The following is a 22,907-nucleotide window of genomic DNA, read 5'->3' on the forward strand; positions in this document are numbered from 1 at the left end:
CCCACCGCGGCCGGCGGCGTCTCTTCCCTCCGCCGCCGCCGCCCCCTTCCCGCCGCCGCGGCCCCTCAGCAGCCGCCTTCCTCCTCCTCCTCTTTCTCTCCCTCAGCAGCCCTTCTCCCCCTCCCCCTCCCCCTCCTCCTGGGCCCCCCGGGCAGCCGTGGCGATGGCGGCGGCGCTGGGGCGGGCGGCGGGCGCGGCGCCGCTGGTGCTGCTGTACTACGGCTGCTCGGCCGCCATCACCTTCTACAACAAGTGGCTCCTGCAGGTGCGGGGCGGGGCGGCGGCGCGGGGCGGCGGCGCGGGGCGGTGGTGACGGCGGCTCTCGGTCCCGCAGAGCTTCCCCTTCCCGCTGCTCGTCACGCTGCTGCACCTCCTCCTCATCTTCGGCCTCTCGGCGCTCGCCCGTGCGCTGGCGCGCTGCCGCTCGGGGCGGCCCCGTACCGCGCTGCCCTGGGCCGACTGTCTGCGCCGCGCGGCGCCCGCAGGTACCGGGGGCGGGGGGGGGGGACGGGGGAGCGGCGGAGCGGGAGCGGGCGGTGCGGAACGGTGCCCGCCCGCCGCGGGTGACCGCTCGGGCCCTTCCCGGAGCCGCGTCCGACGGCGGCCGGGGCCGGTGCCAGGGTCCCCCTGGGCGGGGCGAGCCGGGGGGCGGCGAGCCCCGCGCCCGCGGGTGCCCAGCGCTGCGGGCCGCCCCTGCGTTCCCTCAGCAGGCGCGGGGTAGGAGTAGGTGCTACTCGCAGCTAGGGCCTGAGTCGTACCGTCCTTGTTGGCCATAACAAGAGCGGCTCAGAGTGCGGACAGGCCGCACCGAGCGTATTTTTCCAAAGGAAGCCCTGACACGTGAGAACACGCAGTGAGAATCTCGCACAGTACCTCCATCTCTGCAAGTTATTTTTTCTCATTAACGGTGGTATCAAGCCACGTGTTTGTTATTTCAGGAGCTTTCTCTGGTTGGAACTTAGTCTTTATGATACAGAAGGTTGTTGTACGTGACACACAAAACTGCTGCAGCCGAGACCAGGGAGTGAAGCTCCTACTCGGAGCACAGATCTCCAGCTACTTCAGCAATTCTTTGGCTGTATCTTACGTTGGTTCAGTCATCGTCGTACTGTGTCCCACAGTATCTGGGCTAAGATCTCTGGCAAGGTTTACAATACCTTACCTAACATGCCCTATGGTTTCTTGAAAAACGCCTTCTCCACACCTGTAGCAGTACCACCTTTCAGCACAGCCTGCCACTGTGGCTCAGGGGAACTGTTTTCTGGGGTAGGAAGTTTATGGCCAGGGAGAACAGACTGTAATGAGAGCTGCACCAGGATTAAGGGCGTGTGCTGAGGATTGTTACCACGCTTACTTCTTCAGGGTTCTGGCAGTGGCCCTCATACTGAGGAGTTACCGTGCTCTGATAACGTTCTGAAAAGAGTTGGTGCAAATCAGCGATGGCTTTCAGTCACAGGGAGGGCAAGAGTTATCTTTACGCTTTTGCATAGTGTGTGGTCAGTGAGTGTGGTGCTGAGTCCAGCTTAGACCACAGGGAAAGGGACAGAAACATGAAGAGCTGAGGGTACCCAAGCGGTGTTGTACTGAAGGGTTAACCCAAGGAAAACGTGGGTTTTTCTCTGGGTCTGCTCTGCTCTCTACATTCATGCCCAAGTAGCAGGGTTTTGGTGTTTGGTTTTATGTCGTGGAAGACAGTTAACTTCAGGATTTTTTTCTTTGATTCTTTAGCTCTGTCAACTTCCTTGGATATTGGGCTGAGTAACTGGAGCTTCCTGTACGTCACTGTCTCCCTGTGAGTACAAACACCATCTTCCCCGGGAGCCCTCTGGGGGGGTTTGAAAGTGCTTTGTCAGGGTCAGATTCCTGGATGGGTGTATGACGAGGGGGGGCATGCAGGGTCTGTGATAGCTGTCTGGTAGCAAGGTAGAAGGGGGCCATCTGGTGCCTAATAGTGCTTTGCTGGGAAGGAGGATGTTGGAGGAGACTGACAGTGTATTTTGGTCCTTACAGCTACACGATGACCAAATCCTCTGCCATTCTCTTCATCCTGCTTTTTTCACTGCTCTTCAAGCTGGAGGAAGTGGTAAGGGTCCCACACTATGCCTTAGGGAGGGAGAAGTTCCTGCCCAGGGAAAGAGGCAGTACGTGAACAGGAAACGTACAAGTAGAGGAAGAATGCGGTTACGTGGATGAATTGTCTCTGTTAAGCTCTAGGAGTCTGTAGTGACTTTTGTGTTTGCTCTCACCCAGAGGGTGGCATTGCTGCTGGTGGTTCTGCTCATCGCGGGGGGGCTCTTCATGTTCACCTACAAGTCCACACAGTTCAACGCCCAGGGCTTCGTGCTGGTGCTGTGTGCCTCTTTCCTTGGGGGTATTCGCTGGACTCTCACGCAGATACTTATGCAGAAGGCTGAGCTGGGTATGTAGGGTGTTAGGAAGTGATGGGTGGTGCTGGTAATGGGGAGGGGAATAAGGAGGTGGTGGCCCTTGCTGCAGAAACAAGACATCTTGTGTAAGGGATGGTGTTTGGCACTTGGGCAGGGTTTATTTGTTGATGGGTAATGAAGGTGGCTTTGGCATCTGCAGCAGCACAGGTGTGGGCGTTACAGATAAGGTGTATGTCTAGGAAGGGTGCTAATAAAGGCTCTAGGAGCTATGTTATTCCCTGGCTTGTTGCTACCTGGTCTGTTATTGATTCTCCTCTTTCAGGGCTCCAGAACCCCATTGATACCATGTTTCACCTGCAGCCGCTCATGTTCCTGGGGCTCTTCCCTCTCTTTGTGGTGTTTGAGGGTGCGTGAGTTAATTAGAGAAAGCAGGGATAGCTTTATAGAGTGGTTGGGGAGATTGCTTAGCAGTTTGTTGTTTGAGATGATTCATTTAGATAAGCGAACATCTATGAACTTTCCAAAGTCGTTGGAGACCTGGAATTGTAAGGGCCCACATACACCTTATGCTGGCGGAACGTTAAAGAGTGCACAGGAATAGTAGCCTGCCACACTTGTGGAAGTAGGGGCTGTGAAGAACTGGCTCCACATCCTCCTGATACTGGAATGTGAGCGGCCCACCCCCATCTTGTTGTGAGGAGTCCTGGGAGTTGGGAAAGGTACTCTGCTACTCACTGTCTTGTTCCTAGGCCTGCCTTTGTCCATATCAGAGAAGCTCCTCCGTTTCCATGAAGCAGGAATGCTGCTCTCTCTGGTAGGGAAGCTGTTCTTGGGTGGAATTCTTGCCTTTGGTCTAGGCTTTTCTGAGTTCCTCTTGGTTTCCAGAACATCTAGCCTCACCCTTTCCGTTGCTGGCATTTTTAAGGTAAGGCATGGTTCCTGTGCTAATACTACAAGGCAAGTACCGAGTCATGTCTAACGGGCCTCGTGTGGTGGGAACTTCCTTAGAGCCTTAGACATCATCTCCTGTTGTTTTTGTTCTCCTTGCACAGGAGCTTGATGCTTTTCCTTGCAGTCTCTGCAGTGAAGTCACTTGATCCCTGACAGCACGGGGCAGAGACTCATGGCTGTTCTATAAAAAATACTATTAAGGTCCAGAGTTTGGTGGGGCCTGGGATAGGCTAAAACACGTGGACTTCATGAGCAGTGGGTGGTGCGGGAGGGAGGAGGGGTAAGAAGGGCATGCTCTTACATCAGACCTGGATATGAACAAACCACTGGCTTGAACTATCTCTAACCTAGTCTGGCACATCCTCCCCTCCTTTGAGGAATCCAGCACACACACTTTTGAGCTGAATGGTGACAGGGGAAATTTGTCTGATCTGGAAGTCACGGGATTCCCGTGTAGCCAAGCTATGCAGTCAGAGGACTTAAAATCCCCCATCCCAGTTTAACAGGTCATTCTGTTCCTCGAAACTGTTTCTAGAACTCTCTGCACATGGAAGAATGTGCTGATGGAAATTAGCAGCCTGGAATCTTGATCTGGGCTTGAGCTCTAAAATGTCTTGTGCGTATCTCCTCAGATCCTGCCCTGCCATTTGTCATGTTTTTTGTTTCCACAGGAAATCTGCATTTTATTCCTCGCCACGCGTTTGCTGGGAGACCGCCTCAGTCTCTTGAACTGGCTGGGTTTTGCTGTCTGTCTGTCGGGAATCTCCCTTCATGTCATTCTCAAAGCCATGAATTCCAAAGGTGATTCTGTTTTAAATCCCTTTCTGTTTCTCTGTAGGCATTCTTGTAGCTTCACTAGGAGCTGTGTCTAGCGGCAGCTCCTCGCCAGTGCCAGGTTTGATGGGTGTTCTAGCGCGTTTGTCACTAAACAGGCTGTCTGCATGCAGGTGAAAAAGCACTGAAGCTACAGAAAGAGGCCAGCTCTGACCCTGACCTGGAGCTGCTGCTGCACCACTCTGAACATGGTGAGGAGGAGGAAGAGGATGTTGAAACCCCACAGCAACACTGACTGAACACGAAGCACAAAGGCCCCTGCCCTGTTCTGACCACACCTGCCTGATGGCTCTCTAGGAGGAAGGTCTGAGAGTCTCTCTGTGACCACCCAGAGGAGAGCCAGGGCCTGGTGAGAGAGTCCTGCTGTTCTGCTGCAGTGTGGATCTGTAGATGCTGCTCGAGAAAGAGGCGATGCCCCTTTCATATCCCCTTCACAGAGAGCAAACTCGGAAGATGAGCCCTGGTTCATTGGAAGCAGAACGATGTGGTGAGACTGGGAGATGCTATGGGAAGCTTATTAGGAAGTCCTGAAGGCTGTAAGGAGAGTCTAGACCACGAGCTCTAGGGTAAGCATGGCCATGTCTGGATGGCCGGCTGAGCGGTTCAGGGGTGATTGTAGCATTGTTTAGGCTTTGGCTTCAACAGAGAAGGTAGATATACCTTCTCATACTTTATGGTTCTGCTGAGGAGGAACTCCCATCTTGGCGGGAGCAGATGACTACATATAAATCCATAGACTCATCCCAGGAAGAAGGAGCCTTTGTGCCTGGTGACCTTCGTGTTCTGTGTGCGTAGTAAAGAGAGAATTAAATGCTGGTATCTGGGACCAATTGATGATGGTTGGAAGAAGGACAGGGATGCATGAGCACTTGTGGCCCTACAGGCCAAGGGGAGAGAGAGCAGTATCCCAGGAGATCTAGCTTGAGCAATAAGCTTATCAGAAAGTATGTGGGTATTTGAGGGGGGGATTTTTTGTTTTTTAAATAAACTATTTCTCTGATTCCTTTTTGTCTGCACATTATGCACCTATGCTTCATTAAGCAGAGGTCATTTGCCTTCTGAACTCCTTTCCTTTTGGACCCACACTGACCTTGCTACTGTATGCCCAATTATTTCTGAGTCCTGGCACGCAAAATACTTGCCTGTGAACAGGATCCTTGATCTCAAGGTTTAGGGGGATCTTCCTGCAACCCGTCACGTTTGTGCCAGCCAAGAGAGCATACTGCATACTGACTTGTCTGCTTTTTTGTGTGAACAAGACACTGTATCTTAAGAAGACTTTTAGTACTGTGGCTTTTTGTAGAAATTTTACCTCTTAGCCCCAGTGGGCATCAGTTAGTGCTGCTGCCTTGTCCAGAAGAGGGGAATGGTGCAGGATTTAAGATGTGTCTCTTTCCTTTCTGCTAAGCCACAAGTGGCGTTGGACAGGTGGATGGTATTTTGCATGGCAGAATTTTCACCTCTTTCAAAGTTTTGTTCAGTGCGAGTTTTTGGAGTAGAAATAACTTGAGGGAACTTCCCAAAGAGATAATGGTGTGATCTTTCTCCTGAGAGGAGCTGGGTGTCAAAGTGAACTTCTCATACTCTGTTTGAGAACCTGAACCTTTTTGGCTGGGCTAGAGGGACCTCAGTTGATCTTGCTTCATAGTTTTCAGATATGAAGTCTTTCTTGATGACTTCAGTCAAGACCATGTCTTGCAAAAGAATGGTTCTGAAGAAGAAAACTTGTTAATAACAGTCATCTTTAATGATGTTCTAATAGATATTGGTAACTTGCTTTGGAGCAGACAGCAGGTGGTGCAACTACCTCATGTAAAGCTGCTGAGCCAGCAGCTCCAGGCCAGGCTGGCATGCTAAGGGATCTTTTGCCTCAAGTAGGATGCCTGGAGCTGAGAAGGGCTTGGTCTGTCCCTCGCTGGATTTTCCAATAGCTGGGACTTGTGATGCTTCCAGCAGGATTCTCCCTGTTCACCCTCCTGACGGGTGTGAGCCCCAAGCACTGAATACTCTGTGTGATGTGGGGCAGCGACGCTTTCTGCGTGTGATCTGTCGTTAGCAATACCACAGCTGCTCTTTGCATTTCCCACTCCTAGAACTGAACCTCGGGCATCCTTCTACAGTGTAACTCTCGAACTGGGATTTCCGGTCCCTGTAAATCCAAGGTAAAGGTGACTGTTCACAGGCCAGGATTTGTACCACATACGGTGTTTGAAGATGAAATTTGATTGTGGCAGCGCACGCGCTTGTGAACTGTAGAGCCCTGTAGTCTGTTGCTTCCAGTCTCATTTCCTCTTTAAGATAGAGGGGAGGCCCTAGAACCTAGTGTCCCCATTTCTGATCTAGACGTAACCCTTTGGCAACAAATAGGACACTGTCATTGACTCCAGTGAAGTATGCTCAGAACAGCTTTTGGGACAAGCAGTTAGTTCTGCACCCTTCCCTGGAAAGTTGCAAGCTGCTTGCTTCCAGCAAGGCTAGGTAGATGTCTGCTTCCTTGTTCAGTAAAATCCTGTTCTTTTCAGAGATAAAGAGAAATCTGGAAATAACATAAAAGTGTATACTGCTTCATGATTTTTCCACAGCATATGGTACAGGGAGTCAGTCCAGTTTGCTTGTGAGGCTGACTGGGCATCCTTCCTTTGTCTTGGAAAAAATCCTATTCTAGTTCCTTCTAGTATCCAGATAGGAATGGCAGAGGATCTCTGTCCTATTCCTGCCTATGAATTTAAAAAGCCCTTATGCAGAGCTTGGTGACAATTACTACTTAATTTCTCCTTTAGATTCAGTGGACGAAGAGGTTTTCCCCCAGCCTCACAAATCCAGGTAGGGATCTTATTCAAGGAGGTTTATGGTAGGGCATATTCTGCAGGTGCTTCTGTGACCAGCACACAGCAAGAAGTAGGTGATGAGTTCAATAGCAGATGTTCAGGAGGAAGAATGTAAAAAGGATGGATAGCAGTCTGCATCAAACCTCTGGTGATAAACTTCTTAGGCTGTAAGGGATAGTGTATGAGGAGCTAGCAGTGAAGAGCTGTTCCTGTGAAACTGGCTGAGATCTAGAACTTAGAATCAGCATATCTAAAGGATGTTTAGACTCTAAATAACTGGTCAGAAAATCTGGGGACAGATATCGTGGTGGGGGACCTGAAGAAGTTACACTTTCCTGCATAGCTGTGGGTGAGTGTAAGTGTACACTTAATGTGTACATGGCTTTTCTACTGCTGTGAAAGTCCTTTTTTTTTGGCTGTTTTATGCTAGAACTACTCATACCATTCAGATGAAATGTCACATTGATTTAATAACATCATTTGGGATAGCATGTTCTGTGCTGGCCAAGGCTCCAGAATGTTAGAATCACAAGGTCTAGATTCAGTCAGACTTGCTAGAATAAGGTGGGAAGGGGCAGCTCTTTCACAGCATCTTCAGGACTTGTTTGAGACATGGAAAAATTTGCATGGTAACTCATCAGAGAGAAGGCACAAGCCCCTGGCTGGGCATAATTGGAAAATGCAATTTCTTCTTGAGCCCTGATAGCTTTGGGAGTCTTCTAGTGCTAGGAGTCTTCAAGTCACCTTGCATATGATTTAGCCACTGAGTCTCTGTTCTTTTAGCTTCTACTTGAACAGCTACATCAAGAATTGTATGACAGACAGAGGCCCATCAGCGTACTAGCCTTGAGTCAGGTCTCTGTGAAGGCTCGTGGGCTGTCCCTAGCATGCTACCAAGAGGTGAGAATAGACACTGCTCACCCTTCAGCACATCATTCCACAAGTGACCAAAGCAGGAATGCTAACAAAACCACGTGCCCAGCAGGGAAGCTAAACATATGTGCCCAGCTATGTATTAAGGACACGGTCCTGCTCTTTGGTTGAAGAGAGAGTCGTCTTGGAGTCTTATTGGGAACCATGCAGCTTGACTGACTTTGAGGGTCTACTGAGGCCTCTCTGCTGCAGCTGGGGGTTCTTTTAGCATCCGTGCATCAGCGTGTTTGAGCAACAGTCCTGGATCTAAATTGCTTTCTCTAGCTTGGAGCATTCCTGCTGAGATCTGTGTGCACCTACCTTCATGGTGCTGTCATGCGTTCCTGACCATGTGTGCAGGGGTAGCTGTAGATCTGTCACTTGAGAATGGAAATGCACCTCCTTCACTGGAGTTTCAGAGCTCCAGCATAGAAGTTTGCATTTAAAAACTGTAGTGTTGGGTATAAATGTCATTGCTGCAGGTGCCTGACTGGGGTTTCCAAACAATAAGCAGTGAGCAGCTCTGCTTAAGTCTCTTCATCCTCCTGCCATTAACTGACCAAACAGAGGAGGCTTTTGCACTCTAAACTGTTGCTGAGTGCTTGGTGTTGCCTGGGAAACGTAGAAGGAAAATGAAAGGATGCTATTCTTTGTGGATTTATCTTGCTTCTGTAACAGCTTCTGGTGAGAGCCTAAACTTTGCAAGGGAGGGAGCACAGTGTGTGCGTTCCCCACTCCCCACACCCTTTGTGCCGGTGTTGTTGTTCTTGGTCCAAGATCTGCTTGTTCCGCTTCTATTCACCTGCGCCCGCCGTGTCTGTCTGCTCTGCGTCACTCCTCCAGCACTGGCAGGAGCACCATGATGGAGGGTGGGCAAATCCTGTGACTGGTGGTGAGTGGAACTCACCGCTCTCAGTGACCCGAGACCAGTTCTCCATCACAAATTTCAAGGCTCTGATTCAGGGAGATGCAGAGGTGAGGTACAGAGATGACAAAATGGGGAAGCAGTCTTGGTACTTCGGGGAGATGGACAAAGGTTGCCTTTAAAGCAGTGAGGTGCAGCCGTTGTGTTGGCCAAAGCTGTCCCTATCCATTACACCTCTGAGCCTTCCAAAAGCATTTCCATTTCCTACATTTGGAAAAGCAGCGAGTTAGGAATAGTGTGCCTGTGGTGAATGTTTTCTTATCACTTTTTGACCTTCCCTGCGGCTTGTTTCTCTCTGCTTTTGCTTTAACTGACTGCTGTGTCTGCAAGGCTCCTGTGTACTCCAGAGCTTCACCAGGCCTCAGCCATGTTGGCTCTGAGGCTCACCTGGTGAGGACTTTGCCATGGTGCAGGGCAGAGCACTCTGTTCTTGGCTTCTTTAGTGCTCACTCTCAGCAAGAAATGTTTTAGAAACAGAGTGGAAGCGCTGGCTGTATAGAGAGCTGCAGGAGAGCCCTTCTGAATCCACCATGAAGCTGATAGGGATGGCATTCCATTTGAAGGGCCTGATGCTCTTCTGACTGCCCCTTTCCTGGCACTCTGACTCCTTGAGAGCCTGAGAAGTCTTGGTACTCCAGCTCTGCCCTGGAGCTCTTGGAGCAAATCTCAATTGCTTCTGGTTAGGTGTGCCTGATTTTGCAGGCTCAGCCAGTGCAAGCAGCAAGTTTAGTGTAGATCAGTGAGCAAAGTAAAAAGGCCTTGTCAGAGGTCCATGTAGGAACTAGCAAGAAGGGAAGGGTAAAAGCTTTGTGATTCTGGGAAAATGGCAGTGTTTCTCTTTAGGCAACTCTGCTGGGACGTGGTGTGGGGCTCTTTTCTGTCCATATATTCCTGTCTCCCCTCCCCAGAAGCCTCAGGGGTTGAGGGGATTGGTCTTAGGGGAGAGGTCACTGCCTACCTCCTAGGCTGAGTCCCTGGAATAGGTCTATAGAGGAGGTTGGTGGGCCTTATCCTCACTTTTGCTGAAATTGTAGTCCTGCCTTCAGGCTGAGTCATCCTGCACCTGGATGTGGTCTCACCCAGGAGCAGGACTAGGGTGCTGGGTGGCTTCTAGGGAATATGGCAGAGCTGTGGGCAAGCTCGGGAGGGGTAGAGTGGGGCTGTATGCTGGTGCAGGGTAGTGCAGCAGAGTGTTAAAGCAGCAGCACAGCTTGTCAGTTGAACACTGTCCGTCTCACTTGAATGGGCACTAACGTTTAATGAAAGGAAGAAGAAACCCCTGCCCACCCTCTCTCATAGAAGGGAAAAACCCTACTGTGCACTGAAAGTGCCAGAAACAGAAAAAGAGGCAAGGATGAAGGACTTAAAGGAGGAAATAAGTGCTGCAGCAGTGGTGCAAGGGAAATGAGAAGGCACAATCTGTAGTGATAGCAGTGAAGTGCAGACTCTAGGCATGAAGAGGCAGGGTTGGAGTCTACTGAGGAGACAGGATGGAAGTACGGAGGGGACGGTAGTAGGGAGTGGGAGCAGAGAGTGCTAGTAGATCCTGCTTGCCTCTGAAAATAACTCTGGGTGGCTGTGCAACTCTTTGGTCTTGTACAGAGGTAGTCAAGGCCTCTTGCTGTTGCTGAAGCTGTTTCAGATTTGGATCAATGTGGTGGGCTTGGGATTGGAAACACTGTGTAAACCCAGCCCTGTGTGTGGGCCCAGGGCTGGAAGGTCTCCTACCTTTGAGAGGTCCCTTCGTGCTGCAGTGTGGTCTCCACGGTCTTCTGAGAGCAGTGAAGCAGCTCATGGGTTGTGCAGACTGTGTTCTGATGAGCCCTGAGTCAGGGCCGCTTTAGGGGATGAGAGGAGCAGTTTTCTGTACGGGCAATCATTGTGCAGCACAGTTTGGTTCTGCCCCTCGCTGAACGTGTTGGATCCACTCGAGCACTGCAGTGTTGGGGAGACAGACTCGCAAGCCCCTTTGCTAGTGAGAACATGTGCATGTATGCTCATACTGTGCAGGCCTTCCCCGGTCCGTGTGGGCCCATGTGCACACACTCGCACACAGCCATGCACAGGAAATAGAGGGCTCTGATTGAATATTGATGGTGAACTAATTAACCAGCGGAAGCAAAGCTGAATGAGTCTCAGAGGTGCTGCACTCCTTCTGCAAACTCTGTTCTTGCCTGTAAGACCAGGTGTTTACATGTGTGCTGATTTTACCCCCTTACCCATTCCCCTGGGAGACCTTTTTATATGAAGAACAGATGCTTGGCTTCCTGCTGAAATTTCAGTACAGTAAACATCCTGAGGGCAAGGAGAAAGTGTCCCTGCAAACCCCTCTGCATTACGCTCCTCTGCCCGGCAAACAAGGTATCATCAGCAGGCTTACTCCTGGCTCCAAAACACACAGGAATAGCGAGGCAACATGGGGCCTGGTGCCCAGAAGTAGGGCTGCTTCCAGCTGTGCTTCGTTTCTTGTTTCAGCAGAGTATGTGGTTTGTGGTTGGTGCCTAGTGTGGTGGGGATGGGGGAGCTCGGGGTGCAGAGGCTGGAAGGCTGGTTACCACCCAGCCTGGGCTGTAAAGGGCTCACACTCTGCGATCTTTGCAGTGGCAAATAGTTGCCCCTAACTCTATACCCCTGCTTCTGCACTGAGGCTCTTTTTTTTTTTTTTTTTTTTATCATTGGGGTATGTAGGTTTTAATGCTCCATGGCCTTGAGTGTCTGCAGTGTAAGGAGGTTGAAAGAACCTCTGCTCCTAGTCTTCACCCTGTACTTGGAAATGGCTCGCTTTTCTGGAGTCATGCGAGCCTGAGAAGCCCTGTGTCCTGCAGTTGCTTGGGGAGTTGTGTTTTGGGGGGTGAACTGTTTGTCTTGTTTTGCATTAGGAAAGGCGATGCAGCCAGAACTGAGCTGTGTCTGGGACGCAGGAGAGTGGTGGTGTTTGTGATGGTATTTCCTGCCGAGGGACCAGCTGTGCTGAGTGCAGTTCAGCCTCCCGTGAGGAGTGTGCTCCTCCAAGAGTGCAGGTAGCTGTGCCACTTGCCTCCCTTCTCCCAAATGGCCCTCTGCTGCCAGGAGCCTGGACGTCTGAATGCCTGGCTGGGCCTTTGTTGCCAGCCTGGCCTCCCTCTAGACCTTGCCAGGAGCAGAGGCTGCTGCCAGCTTCTGGCTGCTTGCCCAGTGAAAAGTAGCAGAATTGACCATGCGATTGTTAATGAAAATCACAAGCAGGAAGATGCAGCCAAGCCCTGTAATTGCACTAATTGGAGCCATCGTCATGAATGTGCTAAGAGCCACTCTCCTGGTCTCAGCCTAGTAATTTTTCTAGCCTTGTGTTTCAGCACCTCCTCCGCTGCCCTGCACAAGGCAGACCCACCTGCCACGTGGACATAATTCACTGTATAAAGGGAGCTGGCCCGTGTTACGTCCCTTGTCCTGTGGAGCTGCTGCTTTTTTTCTGGATGTTGAAGGTCTCCAGTGGAACTCCCCAGGAAGAATGAGGTGGAGCTGGTGCCTGGTGTTGGAGACTGTGCTGCACAGCCCTTTGCTTGCAGCCTTGAATTCTTCCTTTGTGTCAGAGGACAAGATGGATCAGCCTTGGCCAAGAACTTCTTGGACTCTGAAAATATGGGAGTGGGGAAGAAAGTATTCAGCTGTCCTGAATGGCAGGGTCTGAGGTGGCAGCACAGTGTGTTGGGAGGGGACTGTGTAGCTGATGCAAACAGCTGACATTTTCCCTCATCCAACCCTGTGAGTTTGAAGCTAAGAGGCACTCTCCTCCTATGCTGAGTTAGAGATCACCGGATGATTCAGGTGGGAAGGGACCTCAGCAGTTCTCTATGCAGGTGGGGTCCAGGTTGCTCAGGGCTTCATCCAGGCAGGTGCTGAAAACCTTACAGGTGGGAGACTGCATAGCCTCTCTGGACCCCTGCTTCAGTGCTTGACTGTCCTCATGAGGAAGAGGTTTTTCCTTATCTAGTCTGAACATGTCTTTGTAGTTACATCCATTGTCTCTCATCCTCCCACTGAGCACCACTGATAAGAGCCTGGCTCCATCTTCTCAAATAACTTCCTTGGTACTGAGATTGCTCTGAGGTCTGCCTGAAAACCATCTCTTCTCCAAGCTGAACAAGCCTCCCTCCCTCTGCCTCTTGCGTCAGTCAGTCCAGTCACGTGGGGACATTGTGCAAAGGAGCTCCCTCTTTCTTGCAGGCATCAAGGATGCATCCTTATACAGCACTGTCTGTAGCTTGTGCCTGCAGTTTCATAGATTTTTAAGGTCTGAAGGGGCTGTTCATTTATCTAGGGCCCCTGTGTAACTCCAAGTAAGAAATACCATTATTCTGTTTTGCCTGTAATGAACCCAGTGTCTCTCAGCTGATGTATCTTCCATGACAGGGTGGAGGATGCGAGGAGGCAGAGCAGATGGCACTTCTCAGGTAGCATGGCCCAGTGCTGTGTTTCCTATTTACAATTTGCTTGCCCACAGGCTCCAGCCTCCTTTATTAATAAAGTTAAAGAGCTCTTTCACACCAAGTATTTTTTCTCTGTGAAATGCTTATAATCAAATCACCTCTCAGGCTCCCTTTTGGGTGAGATAACAGACTGAACTCTTTCATTCTGTCCCTGGCAAGTGTTTTCTCCAGCCTCCAAATCACATTTGTAATTATTCTGTGCATCCTCCATTTTTTCAAAATCCTTTTAGAGATGTGGGCACCATATCTGACTCGCAGCGCTGTGCAGGGGGGAACCTTGCCAGCCTGCTCCCACTCGTTGCTCCCCATCCATGTCTCTGAGCTTGCTACCAGCACATCCCCTACAGAGGGTGTACAGGAGGCAAAGGGTGCTCTCTGTAGAGCAAAAAGGACTCTGATGTGGTCCCATGAAACACTAATTTCCACTCTACTTGATGCTGGCCCGGATAGATCAACCCTCTTGTCATCACCCACTGAGGTTCTCCCAAGGCACTGTCCCTCCAGGTCACCAGTTACTGGAGGATAAAAGACCAAGGAGCAGCAGGATTTGCTGGGAATTGCACCTCCTGTTGTCCTCTCCCCATCATCATGACACTACCCCTGGATCAGCCACCTTCCTCACTGTCACATCACCCCCAGAAGGGCAAACAAAGGGGGGCTCTGAGCAGAGAGGGTGGGGAAAGGCAGCTGGCCAAGAAGGGTTGAGAAGCTGGGCAGAGAAACCAAGAAATGTGGATGGTTAGAGATCACAATCGTAGAACAGCTGAAGTTGGAAGGGACCTCCAAAGGTCATCTTGTCCGACCCCCCTGCTCAGGCAGGGCCACCTAGAGCCGGTTGCCCAGGGGCACGTCCAGACAGATTTTGAATATCTCCAAGGATGGAGACTCTGCAGCCTCTCTGGGCAACCTGTGCCAGTGCTCAGTCACCTTCACAGTGAAAAAGTGTTTCCCAGTGTTCAGAGGGAGCCTCCTGTGTTCCACTTTGTCCCTGGTGGGACATTGCCCCTGGTCCTGTCACTGAGCACCGCTGAAAAGAGCCTAGCTCCGTCCTCTTTTCACCCTCCATCCAGGTATTTGTATACATTGACAAGTTCCCTCCCCGAGTCTTCTCTTCTCCAGGCTGAACAGTCCCAGCTCTGTCAGCCTTTCCTCATATGTGGGGTGCTCCAGTCCCTTCCGAATCTTTGTGGCTCTTGCTGGACTCTGTCCATGTCTCTCTTGCACTGATGAGCCCAGCACTGGACACGGTACCGCAGTTGTGGCCTCACCAGTGCTGAATAAAGGGGAAGGATCCCCTCCCTCGGCCTGCTGGCAATACTTGAGCTAATGCACCCCGGGATATTGTCAGCCCTCCTTCCAGCAAGGGCATGTTGCTGGCCCATGTGAAGATGCAGGGGAGATGCAGCCAGAGGGCATGAGTCAAGGACTTGGTCTGTCTGGCACTGCAAGAGGGGTTTGCTGGGGGACAGAGCTGTCCTACAAGACCCACACTAGCATAAGCAGCCGAACCATCTCATCTTGTGCTTTCCAGCCTAGCAGAGCTGGGTAATTGCTTTGTCTATCAGACCTCCTCGCATTAACAGGCAGTAATTGGCACCTGTGTTAAAGAGCCTGGTTTCAATTACTGCTGAATGCAGCTCAAACTCCAGAGCTGGGAGATTACCTAGGGGAGGAACAGTAATGCTCATGTTTACTCTCTGTATTTCCACCAGGTGCTCCTCTTCCCCCAGGGATGAAGCATTTTTTTTGCATTTCTTGCATGTGCCTTGAATCTGCAAGGGCCATGTGGGAAGCATGTCGGTGTGCCTCTCCAGAGCACAGCTGGCACGGCGCTCCACTCTGTTCTGCATCACGTGAATGTTTCTTACGGAAGCTTCTACTACAAATCCTACACTGAATGGTGGGGTCGCAAGGTGTGGGAGGGAATGGGTCTTTGTAGATGGTGGTGTTCCCCCAGCCCCATGCAACAACAATCCTGGGAGCTTTCCCAGACTCCCCTCAGCTCTACATCTCTCTTTGGCTTGCACTGCATCAGCACTCCTCTATGTGCTGGGCCCAGCCCCCTTCTGCTGCCATTCATAATTTCTGATCCAATAAATTACAGCGCTGTTAAAATGCACAGGGAATTGTTTTCTGTGTTTTAAAGCCATGAGCCCTTAAATTTCTATTTGTTTAGTGGGTGATGAATGGACAGTTGCGGTTGGAGCTGGAGTCATGCGGAGGAGTGGGAGAGCTCTGGCTACAGAGCAACTAGTGCTCCCTCCCACAAGCTTTGCACCAGGGGCCTTATCAGTTTGTGAGGCAACAGCTGTCTGGGGCTCCCCTTTCCAACAAAACTCCCTGGTTCAGCTCGTAACAGGGACCAAGGGAGAGGTTTGGAGGGGCTAAGTGAGAACGTTCGGGCTTTATTCCTGTGCTGTGGGAAGAGTTTTATGCCTGATGTCTGGGAGGGGGGAGGGAGCTGCTGTGTGCCAGGGCCATGGGTTGTGCTATGGAAGCAGGGCTGGGAGTCTCAGGCCCTTCAGCTTCCTGAAAGACTGATTCCAGTAGCGGGTAGGAGCCTGAATACCGGGAAGCGGGGATAGAGGAGATCCTCAGCATGTAGTGAAGGCAGTGGCACAAGGAAGAGGGCTGGGATGGGTGGTGGAAGTGCAGAGGGCTGGATACGGGTATCTGGGGAAAGACTCCTCGGGTATCCAAGGAGCTCTAGCTCAGTGGCTTCCCAGTGGTGGGAGAAGTCTTGCTTGATGCTGGAAGTTAGGTGGCTCTTGTAAGATAGCCATGGCTAGTGGTGAGGGCCAGGACTACCAGGAACAGGCACTACCCATCTCTGGGGAGGCTGGCTCTGGGCAACCCCATCACACAGCCGTGGGGCAAGACACAACGTGTTTGAGATGGCAGCTGTTGCTGAGAACGGCCCTCCTGAAGACAGGTTATTTACCACTGATCTGTGTGTGTTTCTGTGCCAGCCAGTCCCTCCTCACTGTTTGTTGTGTCTGTGTTCCTTTTCGCTTTCTTCTCCCCAGTAACCTGGAGGCAAAGGCTGCATCTGCACCATGATGCTTAAACTGTGGAGATGTGGGGCATGTGGGGGGCACGGCCATCACTGTATGGTTTGCTTCCTTCTTTTTCTATGCCTGTGTTCTTGCAAATGTAGTTTTAAGGCAGCCTTGCAGTACTTTGGACCTTTCTAATGGTTTTAACACTGGATGTAAGCTTCACTGAGTGACTCTTGTCCCACAGTTGAGTCTCAGAGTTATGCCTTGAGCAGTAATAGATTCCTGATCGAAGCTGCCTGGCCTGCACTGCCGATGCATTTTAGTTTTTCCCTTTTTCCCTGTCTCTTCGGGCTGCAGGCCACTTGGGAAAGCCTGTGAAAGGCCCTCAGCTCTGTTCTGGGGCACAGTGCAGCAGCCATTCTGCTGCTCTGTACCTCCAGCGCTTGCATAAGTGGCAGGAGTAGGCACAGAAAGAGTTAAACAGTGCTGGAAAAATTGGTATTTAATCCATTGCTGTCCCTTCTAGCAAACCTAGATGGGAAAATGCCTTCTTGTTGGAAATAGCACCTCTCGGAATTGGAAATGCAGGATGGCTGGGGATTAGGGTGCCTATCGCTGGAAATGGGTTTCTTATCGTCTCTCTGAGCTGAATTGGTGGGACAGCCTCTGAAAATTGAATTGCCTTCCCTGTTTCTGTCTCTGCCATTGCATTCCTCCTGTGCTGTAGCTTTGCACCTGCCTTCCTAGCCTCTGGCCTCCCTGTCCCCACCCTCAGCAGAGAAGGGGCTGCCTCCAGGAGGGTGCGTGCCTGGGGAGAGGGGCTGTCCCAGGTGAGCAGGACTGGCTACATCTGGGAGAATTCATCCTTTGGATTCTTAAGGCCGGGAGGATGTAGTTCCCCTTTCCAAGCTTCCCTCTGACCTTGCGAGGACAGTGGTGGCCTGGCAGAACCCAGTTTAGGACAGCATGAGTGCAGGTGTGAAAACATCAGGCACAGCTGGGAATGAGAGCTGGTGGTGAGGAGCTGGGGGTAGGCAGAGGGGAAGATTAGAGTAGCTAGAACAGATCAAGGAGAGACCAGACTGCACACATCAGAGCAGGAATGAGAATGGCTCTGTGAGACCAGGAGCAGCCTGAACCCTGGGTCTCTGCTGTGCCAGGCGGAGGCATCTCTCTCCCATCAGTGCTCAGGCTCTGTCCTGGGATGGCCAAGGTGGCTCTTTGAGTTCCTCCTCACAGTCTGTGTTTGTGGTTTGAAACATCCCACACCACAGGCACCAGGCAGCCTGTACCCAGCTGTGCGTCGGCCCACAGGCCCTGGGCGATTCACCACCCCCCAGGCCCAGAGCAGGTTAAGCTGAACGCAGATTGAACACTTTCTCACTGTGCCAGAGGTGTGGGTGTGCTGGCTGGGGGCGGCCAGGCATAGTGCCAGGGTTTTCTTTTGAGGTTTTTGTTTCCAGGGTTTGGGTTGAGAATAATTCTATTTTACTGAGCTGTATTTTACCGTAGGTTGCCAGTGCATGATTTCATCCTCGTCTCTGTCACAGTATGTTTTTTGGAGGAACTTCGCATCTCTATTAGTTACGTGTGAGCCATAAGCACAAGAGGTGCTGAGCGTACACCTGTCAGTGGCTTTTCAGGGTACCAGCCTGCATGGTGCTGTTCCGGCACATGCTTGCTGCCCTTCGCTCTTCGTCCGCCAGAACACATTGGGTTTGAAAATAAAAAATATTTAGGACTAATTGGGAAGTTTTTGCTGCTCTTACAAAGCTGCCATCCATGGTTAATAGAATCTGAAGCAGAACTCTCTTTCAGAATAGCCCCTCTGCACTCAGCCAGAGCACATAAAGTAGTTGCTGGCCATCATGGCAAAGCCCCAGCCGAGGGCCTGGTTCCTCTTGCAAGAGCAGCCTGTGCTCAGGTTGCAGAGGCTTGCTGTCTTCCTTCTTGCTGGGGTGCTGTTCTTGCCCTCTGCTGAAGGACTGACTCAAGTTGCTGACAAATAATGGGAAAAAAGGTTACCTTTAATCATACAAGTGCTTCCTGTGTGCTATGGGGCAACTGCAGCCAAGAGTAGCCGCATCAGAGGGGCGGGGAGCCTTTATCTCTGCAGCAAAAGAAATTATGGACAAAGGCATTATGTTATTTGGGGACCCTGTTAAAGAGCTAATTCCTGGCGTGGGATGCAGATTTGCTCATTGATCCCTAACACCATCCACACTTGCATAGGATGACCCACCATTCTGTTATGCGTGATGTGGGCTCAACCTGAAGTGGTGGCCTGGGAAGCAGGGTCAGGGATGGGGGCAGACCAGTGGCATCCCCAGAGCAATCCTTAATGCAATTTTGAAAAGTTTCCTTGTTTCCAGCCCTGCATGCACAGCCTCGGACCCATGGCCCAATGGCTGGGGAATGGAGCCGTGGAGTTATCCCCAGAGTACTTTGCAAGGGGGTTGTTTCCCCAGCTCTTGGTCCGTAGTGCCCAGGTCCACCTGAGTCACAGGAGCAGTCTTGGGTGGGGCTGGCACAGAGCTGCCCCTGTGTCACCGGTGGATACGAAGGGTGACCCAGCTGGGCACAGCTGGGCCTGGCCTGGGTGTGTGCTTTGTCCTGTGGGGCCATCACAGCCCCCTGGGTGTGGTTGTGTGTTTAACAGTTTATCCAAAGCAACTTATATTTCATTTTGGGCTAAAACTGATAAATCAAGGTGACTTTGGGGAGGGAAATAATTCCTTTTGCAGGATTTGCATAATCCTGGCTGGTGATATGATAATGGTGTTTGTTAAAGACAGAACACAATGAATTAATACTGTTAAGTTGCTGCAGCAAAATGTAAAGCAGGTAATTTACTGTGGGTGCAAGGAAGAGTGTGAGCACAGCAGGCACGGCTGTGGTAGCATCAGGCCCAGGAGACTTGTTGCCACAGGCACAGCCAGGCTGTAGCACGGTCAGCAACATCTTGTACTCTGCTTGGCTGTGGCTAGAGGCAGTGCGGAGCTTGTCCAGGCGAGGATTTTTACCTGTTTCAGTCCCTTTCCCTGCTGTCTCTGTGGGGTTGGGACCTGCTTTGTCCCCCAGATCATTTCAGGGAGGGCCAGTCCCTGCTGGAGAAGGGACAAGGGAGGTGCGGGTGATGCATCTTGTGGGTGCTGAAGGGACCTCCGGGCACAGAGATGCCCTGGGGCGTTGCAGTGGTGAGGAGATCGGGCCTGGCACTGTGATTCATGCCACCCTGGCCACCCCCAGCAACTGAAAGGCTCTGATGCTGGTCAGCCCCTAAGAGGTTTTCCTCCCCCTGCGAAGCGCGAAGGCCCCGTGGTGGGTCAGCCAGGCTGGAGAGCTGCTGACCGGAGCCCCAGTCCTCAGCTTTCACCCTGCGCAGCTGGGCTTGGCTGCGGGAATGGTGCTGCAGGAAGAGCAGGGAGGAGGAGTTGGTGTGAGGCAGAGGTGGAGAGGGAGGTTTGGGAACGGCGCGCTGGTGCCTTACTCATTCCTTGGGCTGGTGCTGCAGTTCCAAAGCCATCCTTGCCTGCCAGACCCCGCTGGAATCCTAATGCGCCGTTTATCTCTGCAGCTCCACAGCTTTATCAGAGGGAGATACTGTGCGGGAGCCAGAGCAGGATTTCCAGCTAATTGGATTCTGTGTCTCCGTGGTTTCCCGTGTAGGCAGGCGACAGGGATTAGTGCGGTGTTTCTGAGGAATCGAGGAGAGCAAGGATGACATAGGGATTTCCTCCTGCATAGCCCCTGCTGCTATAGCTTCAGCAAAGGACTTTTTGGACAGGCTGAGGTGGAAGGGCCCAGAGCTGCGTGTCCCCACTCTGTGGCAGCATCGCTGTCCAAATCGCTTGTGCTCTTCCTAGATCTCTGAGCCAGGAGCAGTCCCCTTCCCAGGGAAGGAAACTGCTTAAACACCTCCTGAGCCCCAGCAAGCCTGACAATGGTCTGGTCTCTCCTGCTAACTCCATGTGGGGGGAATCAGACCGGGAAATGAAAGAAGTGGTGGCTCCTGCGCACAACCAGCCAGCTACCTCCCCTTTCCCTCCGCACTTCCCTTCCCAGGCCTGGCTGCTGTCTGGCAGCAGCGCACATATGAACCTTCTCCCTTCCCCCAAGTTCCTAGCCTTGTTTTAGAGCCTGCCTGGGCGGGAGCAGGATTCACCTCATTAACACAGATTTATTCCTGTATAAACATTTCATTCCTTTAATTGCAAAGCAGTCATACTGCAGGCAGCAGTGGTAATGGCTCCATTTGCACGGGGCGTTGAGGCAGCGTGCCAGGTGTGTGAGCCTGCAGCACAGCATGCACGGCATGCAGCTGAGCGCACACAGTCACAACATGCCATGGTGTCTACGTGCAGAAGCGTGTGCTGGGCAGTGCAGGATCAGCCAGTCTGGGCAAGTGTGTGGCCCTGAGCACCATGCTATCCCAGCAGGTCTGTGGTGTCGTAGAATCATAGAACGGTTTGGGTGGGAAGGGACCATAAAGCCCATCCAGTGCCACCCCCCTGCCCCAGGCAGGGACACCTTCCATTAGCTCAGGTTGCCCAAAGCCCCATCCAGCGTGGCCTTGAACCCTTCCAGGGAGGGGGCAGCCACAGCTTCTCTGGGCAACCTGTGCCAGGGCCTCACCACCCTCACAGTGAAGAATTTCTTCTTATATCTGATCTAAATCTGCCCTCTGTCAGTTTAAACCTGTTACTTCTTGTCCTGATAAACCATTACCCCTACCCCCCCGATCAAGAGTCCCTCCCCCCTTTCCTGTAGCCCCTTTCAGTCCTGGGAGGCAGCTCTAAGGTCTCCCCAGAGCCTTCTCTTCTCCAGCTGAACCCGCCCAACTCTCTCAGCCTGTCCTCACAGGGGGGGTGCTCCAGGGCCCCGAGCATCTTCGTGTCCTTAGTTCTGTGGTAGGGCCACAGTATTGCCCTCACTGGGCGGAGGAAGGGCAGAGGCCCAGAGGTGCCAAACCGAGGGGAGATGCTTCCACTGCCTAGGGCCAGGGAGTGATCCCCAAGGAGATCTGGGATGTGGCCTGTTCCTGCCCTTGTCACTTACTCCTCACGGCACTACCATAATACCACCATCTCCCGAAATCTCCCTGGCAGCCCCTTCCTAGCAATAGAGCGTCTCTGGGGCCCCACTCAGTCAGATATTGGTGCAGGAGGATGCATTCAGTCAATGGTGTCTTCTGGGCTCGAAATGCAGGGGCGGCAGGTACTTGCCAACCTGCTGCTGCTGTTCATGGTCTCTGTTCTCCCACATGCTCATCCAAATGTTAATTTTATGGACGCCTTTGTAAATCTTGCGGCTACATAGGGTTTCATCTTGTTGAGAGGTGACACTTCTGGCCTTTGGTACCAGGCTATCAATTTAATACTCTGAGAGTAATAAAAAACATGGGACCATATTAACACACAATTACTCTGCTGCTCCTTCCTGTAACTCTTTCTGTGCCATCTGAAATCCTCAGATGCTGCAAAAGTGCCTCAGCTGCTGGCAGAGCCACAGGCTTGGGACAGCAACAGCCAGAGCCAGCCTCTCAGCTGGAACAACTATGTGGCTTCCAAATCGTGAGCTCTTCTGCTTGCCAAGAAGATGGAGGCTTGTGCCCACCTCTCCGTTAGACCTGACAATCTGGAGAAATGCTTGTGTCCCACCTCTGAGACCCTTCCATGTGTTCTGAGCAGGGGACACCTGCAAGTCTGCCAGCCACACAGTGTATTGATGTGGCAGCCTGAAAGGAAAGGCATTTCTCTGCTTGCTGTGAGACCGCCTTGCTGCTGTCAAGCCTGGAAGAACATGTTTAGGTCATTCCATCAATGTAAAGGTTAAATGTTTAGCTGCAGCTATTGAAAACAAAGCAACAGCAACAACAACAGCAAAAGAATTGGATGCCTTATCAGTGTCTGGATTTAAGATCTGCATCTAAGCACCTACCAGTTTCAGCGGTCCCCGCTGGACAGTGCCCTGGTGAGAGCGCTGCCTCTTGGCACTTTTTCACCTCTGGGCAGCTATGCAGCAGCTTAGCCCCACCTCACCCTGGTTGATGGCTTTGCAGAATGGATTTTTGGACTCAAATTTTTGCCTGGGGATTTTGAAGAAGCACCTGATGTTTTAAAGCATGTCCATACAATTTCTGCTTTCTCTGCTAATTAAGAGGGCCTCTTTATGTTGTAGCCTTACTTTCAGCCACTCAACCTCTGTGAGAATGCCAGTGACCTACTCTAAGAGTTATTTGAATATAGGTCTTCTGTTGAGTAAATACGGACCTGGGAGAATAATTTTTTTCTACCCTGCACATCTCCTGTTTCAGTAAATCAGCAGATTTCTTACACATTTAACTTGTATTGTTTTGCAAAAAACACTTTATATTTTAGCATCATAAAGCAGGCTGTCTTTTTGACAGCATGGCTCGCAGCTTTCGTGACTTCATAGCAACTTGCAATATGCATATTCTTAAAAGAAAAAGCTAAAACCTCATCATGATGCAGTATGTTTCAGTTCCATAATGCCTGAATTCCCTCTTCCCATCACATTTGTGGGCATGTCACAGCAACTATCCTGCTGCCAGGCCACTGTCTCTGGAGTCTGGGCTCACA

The 22,907-nt window shown here is 51.5% G+C and overlaps 1 protein-coding gene across 20 annotated transcripts in view; it reads left to right on the forward strand.

The window, feature by feature from the left end:
• Positions 1–8: 8 nt before the first annotated feature.
• SLC35H1 (solute carrier family 35 member H1) overlaps positions 9–22,907 on the forward strand; it is a 31,837-nt gene continuing 8,938 nt past the window's right edge. For 5 of the 20 annotated variants that reach the window (XR_012625502.1, XR_012625500.1, XR_012625501.1 and 2 more), the window contains exons 1-9: positions 9–265; positions 335–485; positions 1,729–1,792; positions 2,011–2,083; positions 2,251–2,419; positions 2,710–2,793; positions 3,137–3,312; positions 4,010–4,139; positions 4,286–4,363. Coding sequence is in view for 9 of the 20 variants with exons in the window: in XM_074842942.1 (XP_074699043.1) it covers positions 164–265; positions 335–485; positions 1,729–1,792; positions 2,011–2,083; positions 2,251–2,419; positions 2,710–2,793; positions 3,137–3,312; positions 4,010–4,139; positions 4,286–4,363 (1,027 nt within the window). In the remaining 11 variants the exon portion in view is untranslated. Of the gene's footprint in view, positions 266–334; positions 486–1,728; positions 1,793–2,010; positions 2,084–2,250; positions 2,420–2,709; positions 2,794–3,136; positions 3,313–4,009; positions 4,140–4,285; positions 5,173–12,172; positions 13,361–15,018; positions 15,426–22,907 lie in introns of those variants that run through there. The other 15 variants (XR_012625506.1, XR_012625507.1, XR_012625504.1 and 12 more) reach the window with 11 other exon arrangements.

Source organism: Strix aluco, chromosome 17, assembly GCF_031877795.1.
Source record: "Strix aluco isolate bStrAlu1 chromosome 17, bStrAlu1.hap1, whole genome shotgun sequence".
NCBI lineage: Eukaryota > Metazoa > Chordata > Aves > Strigiformes > Strigidae > Strix > Strix aluco.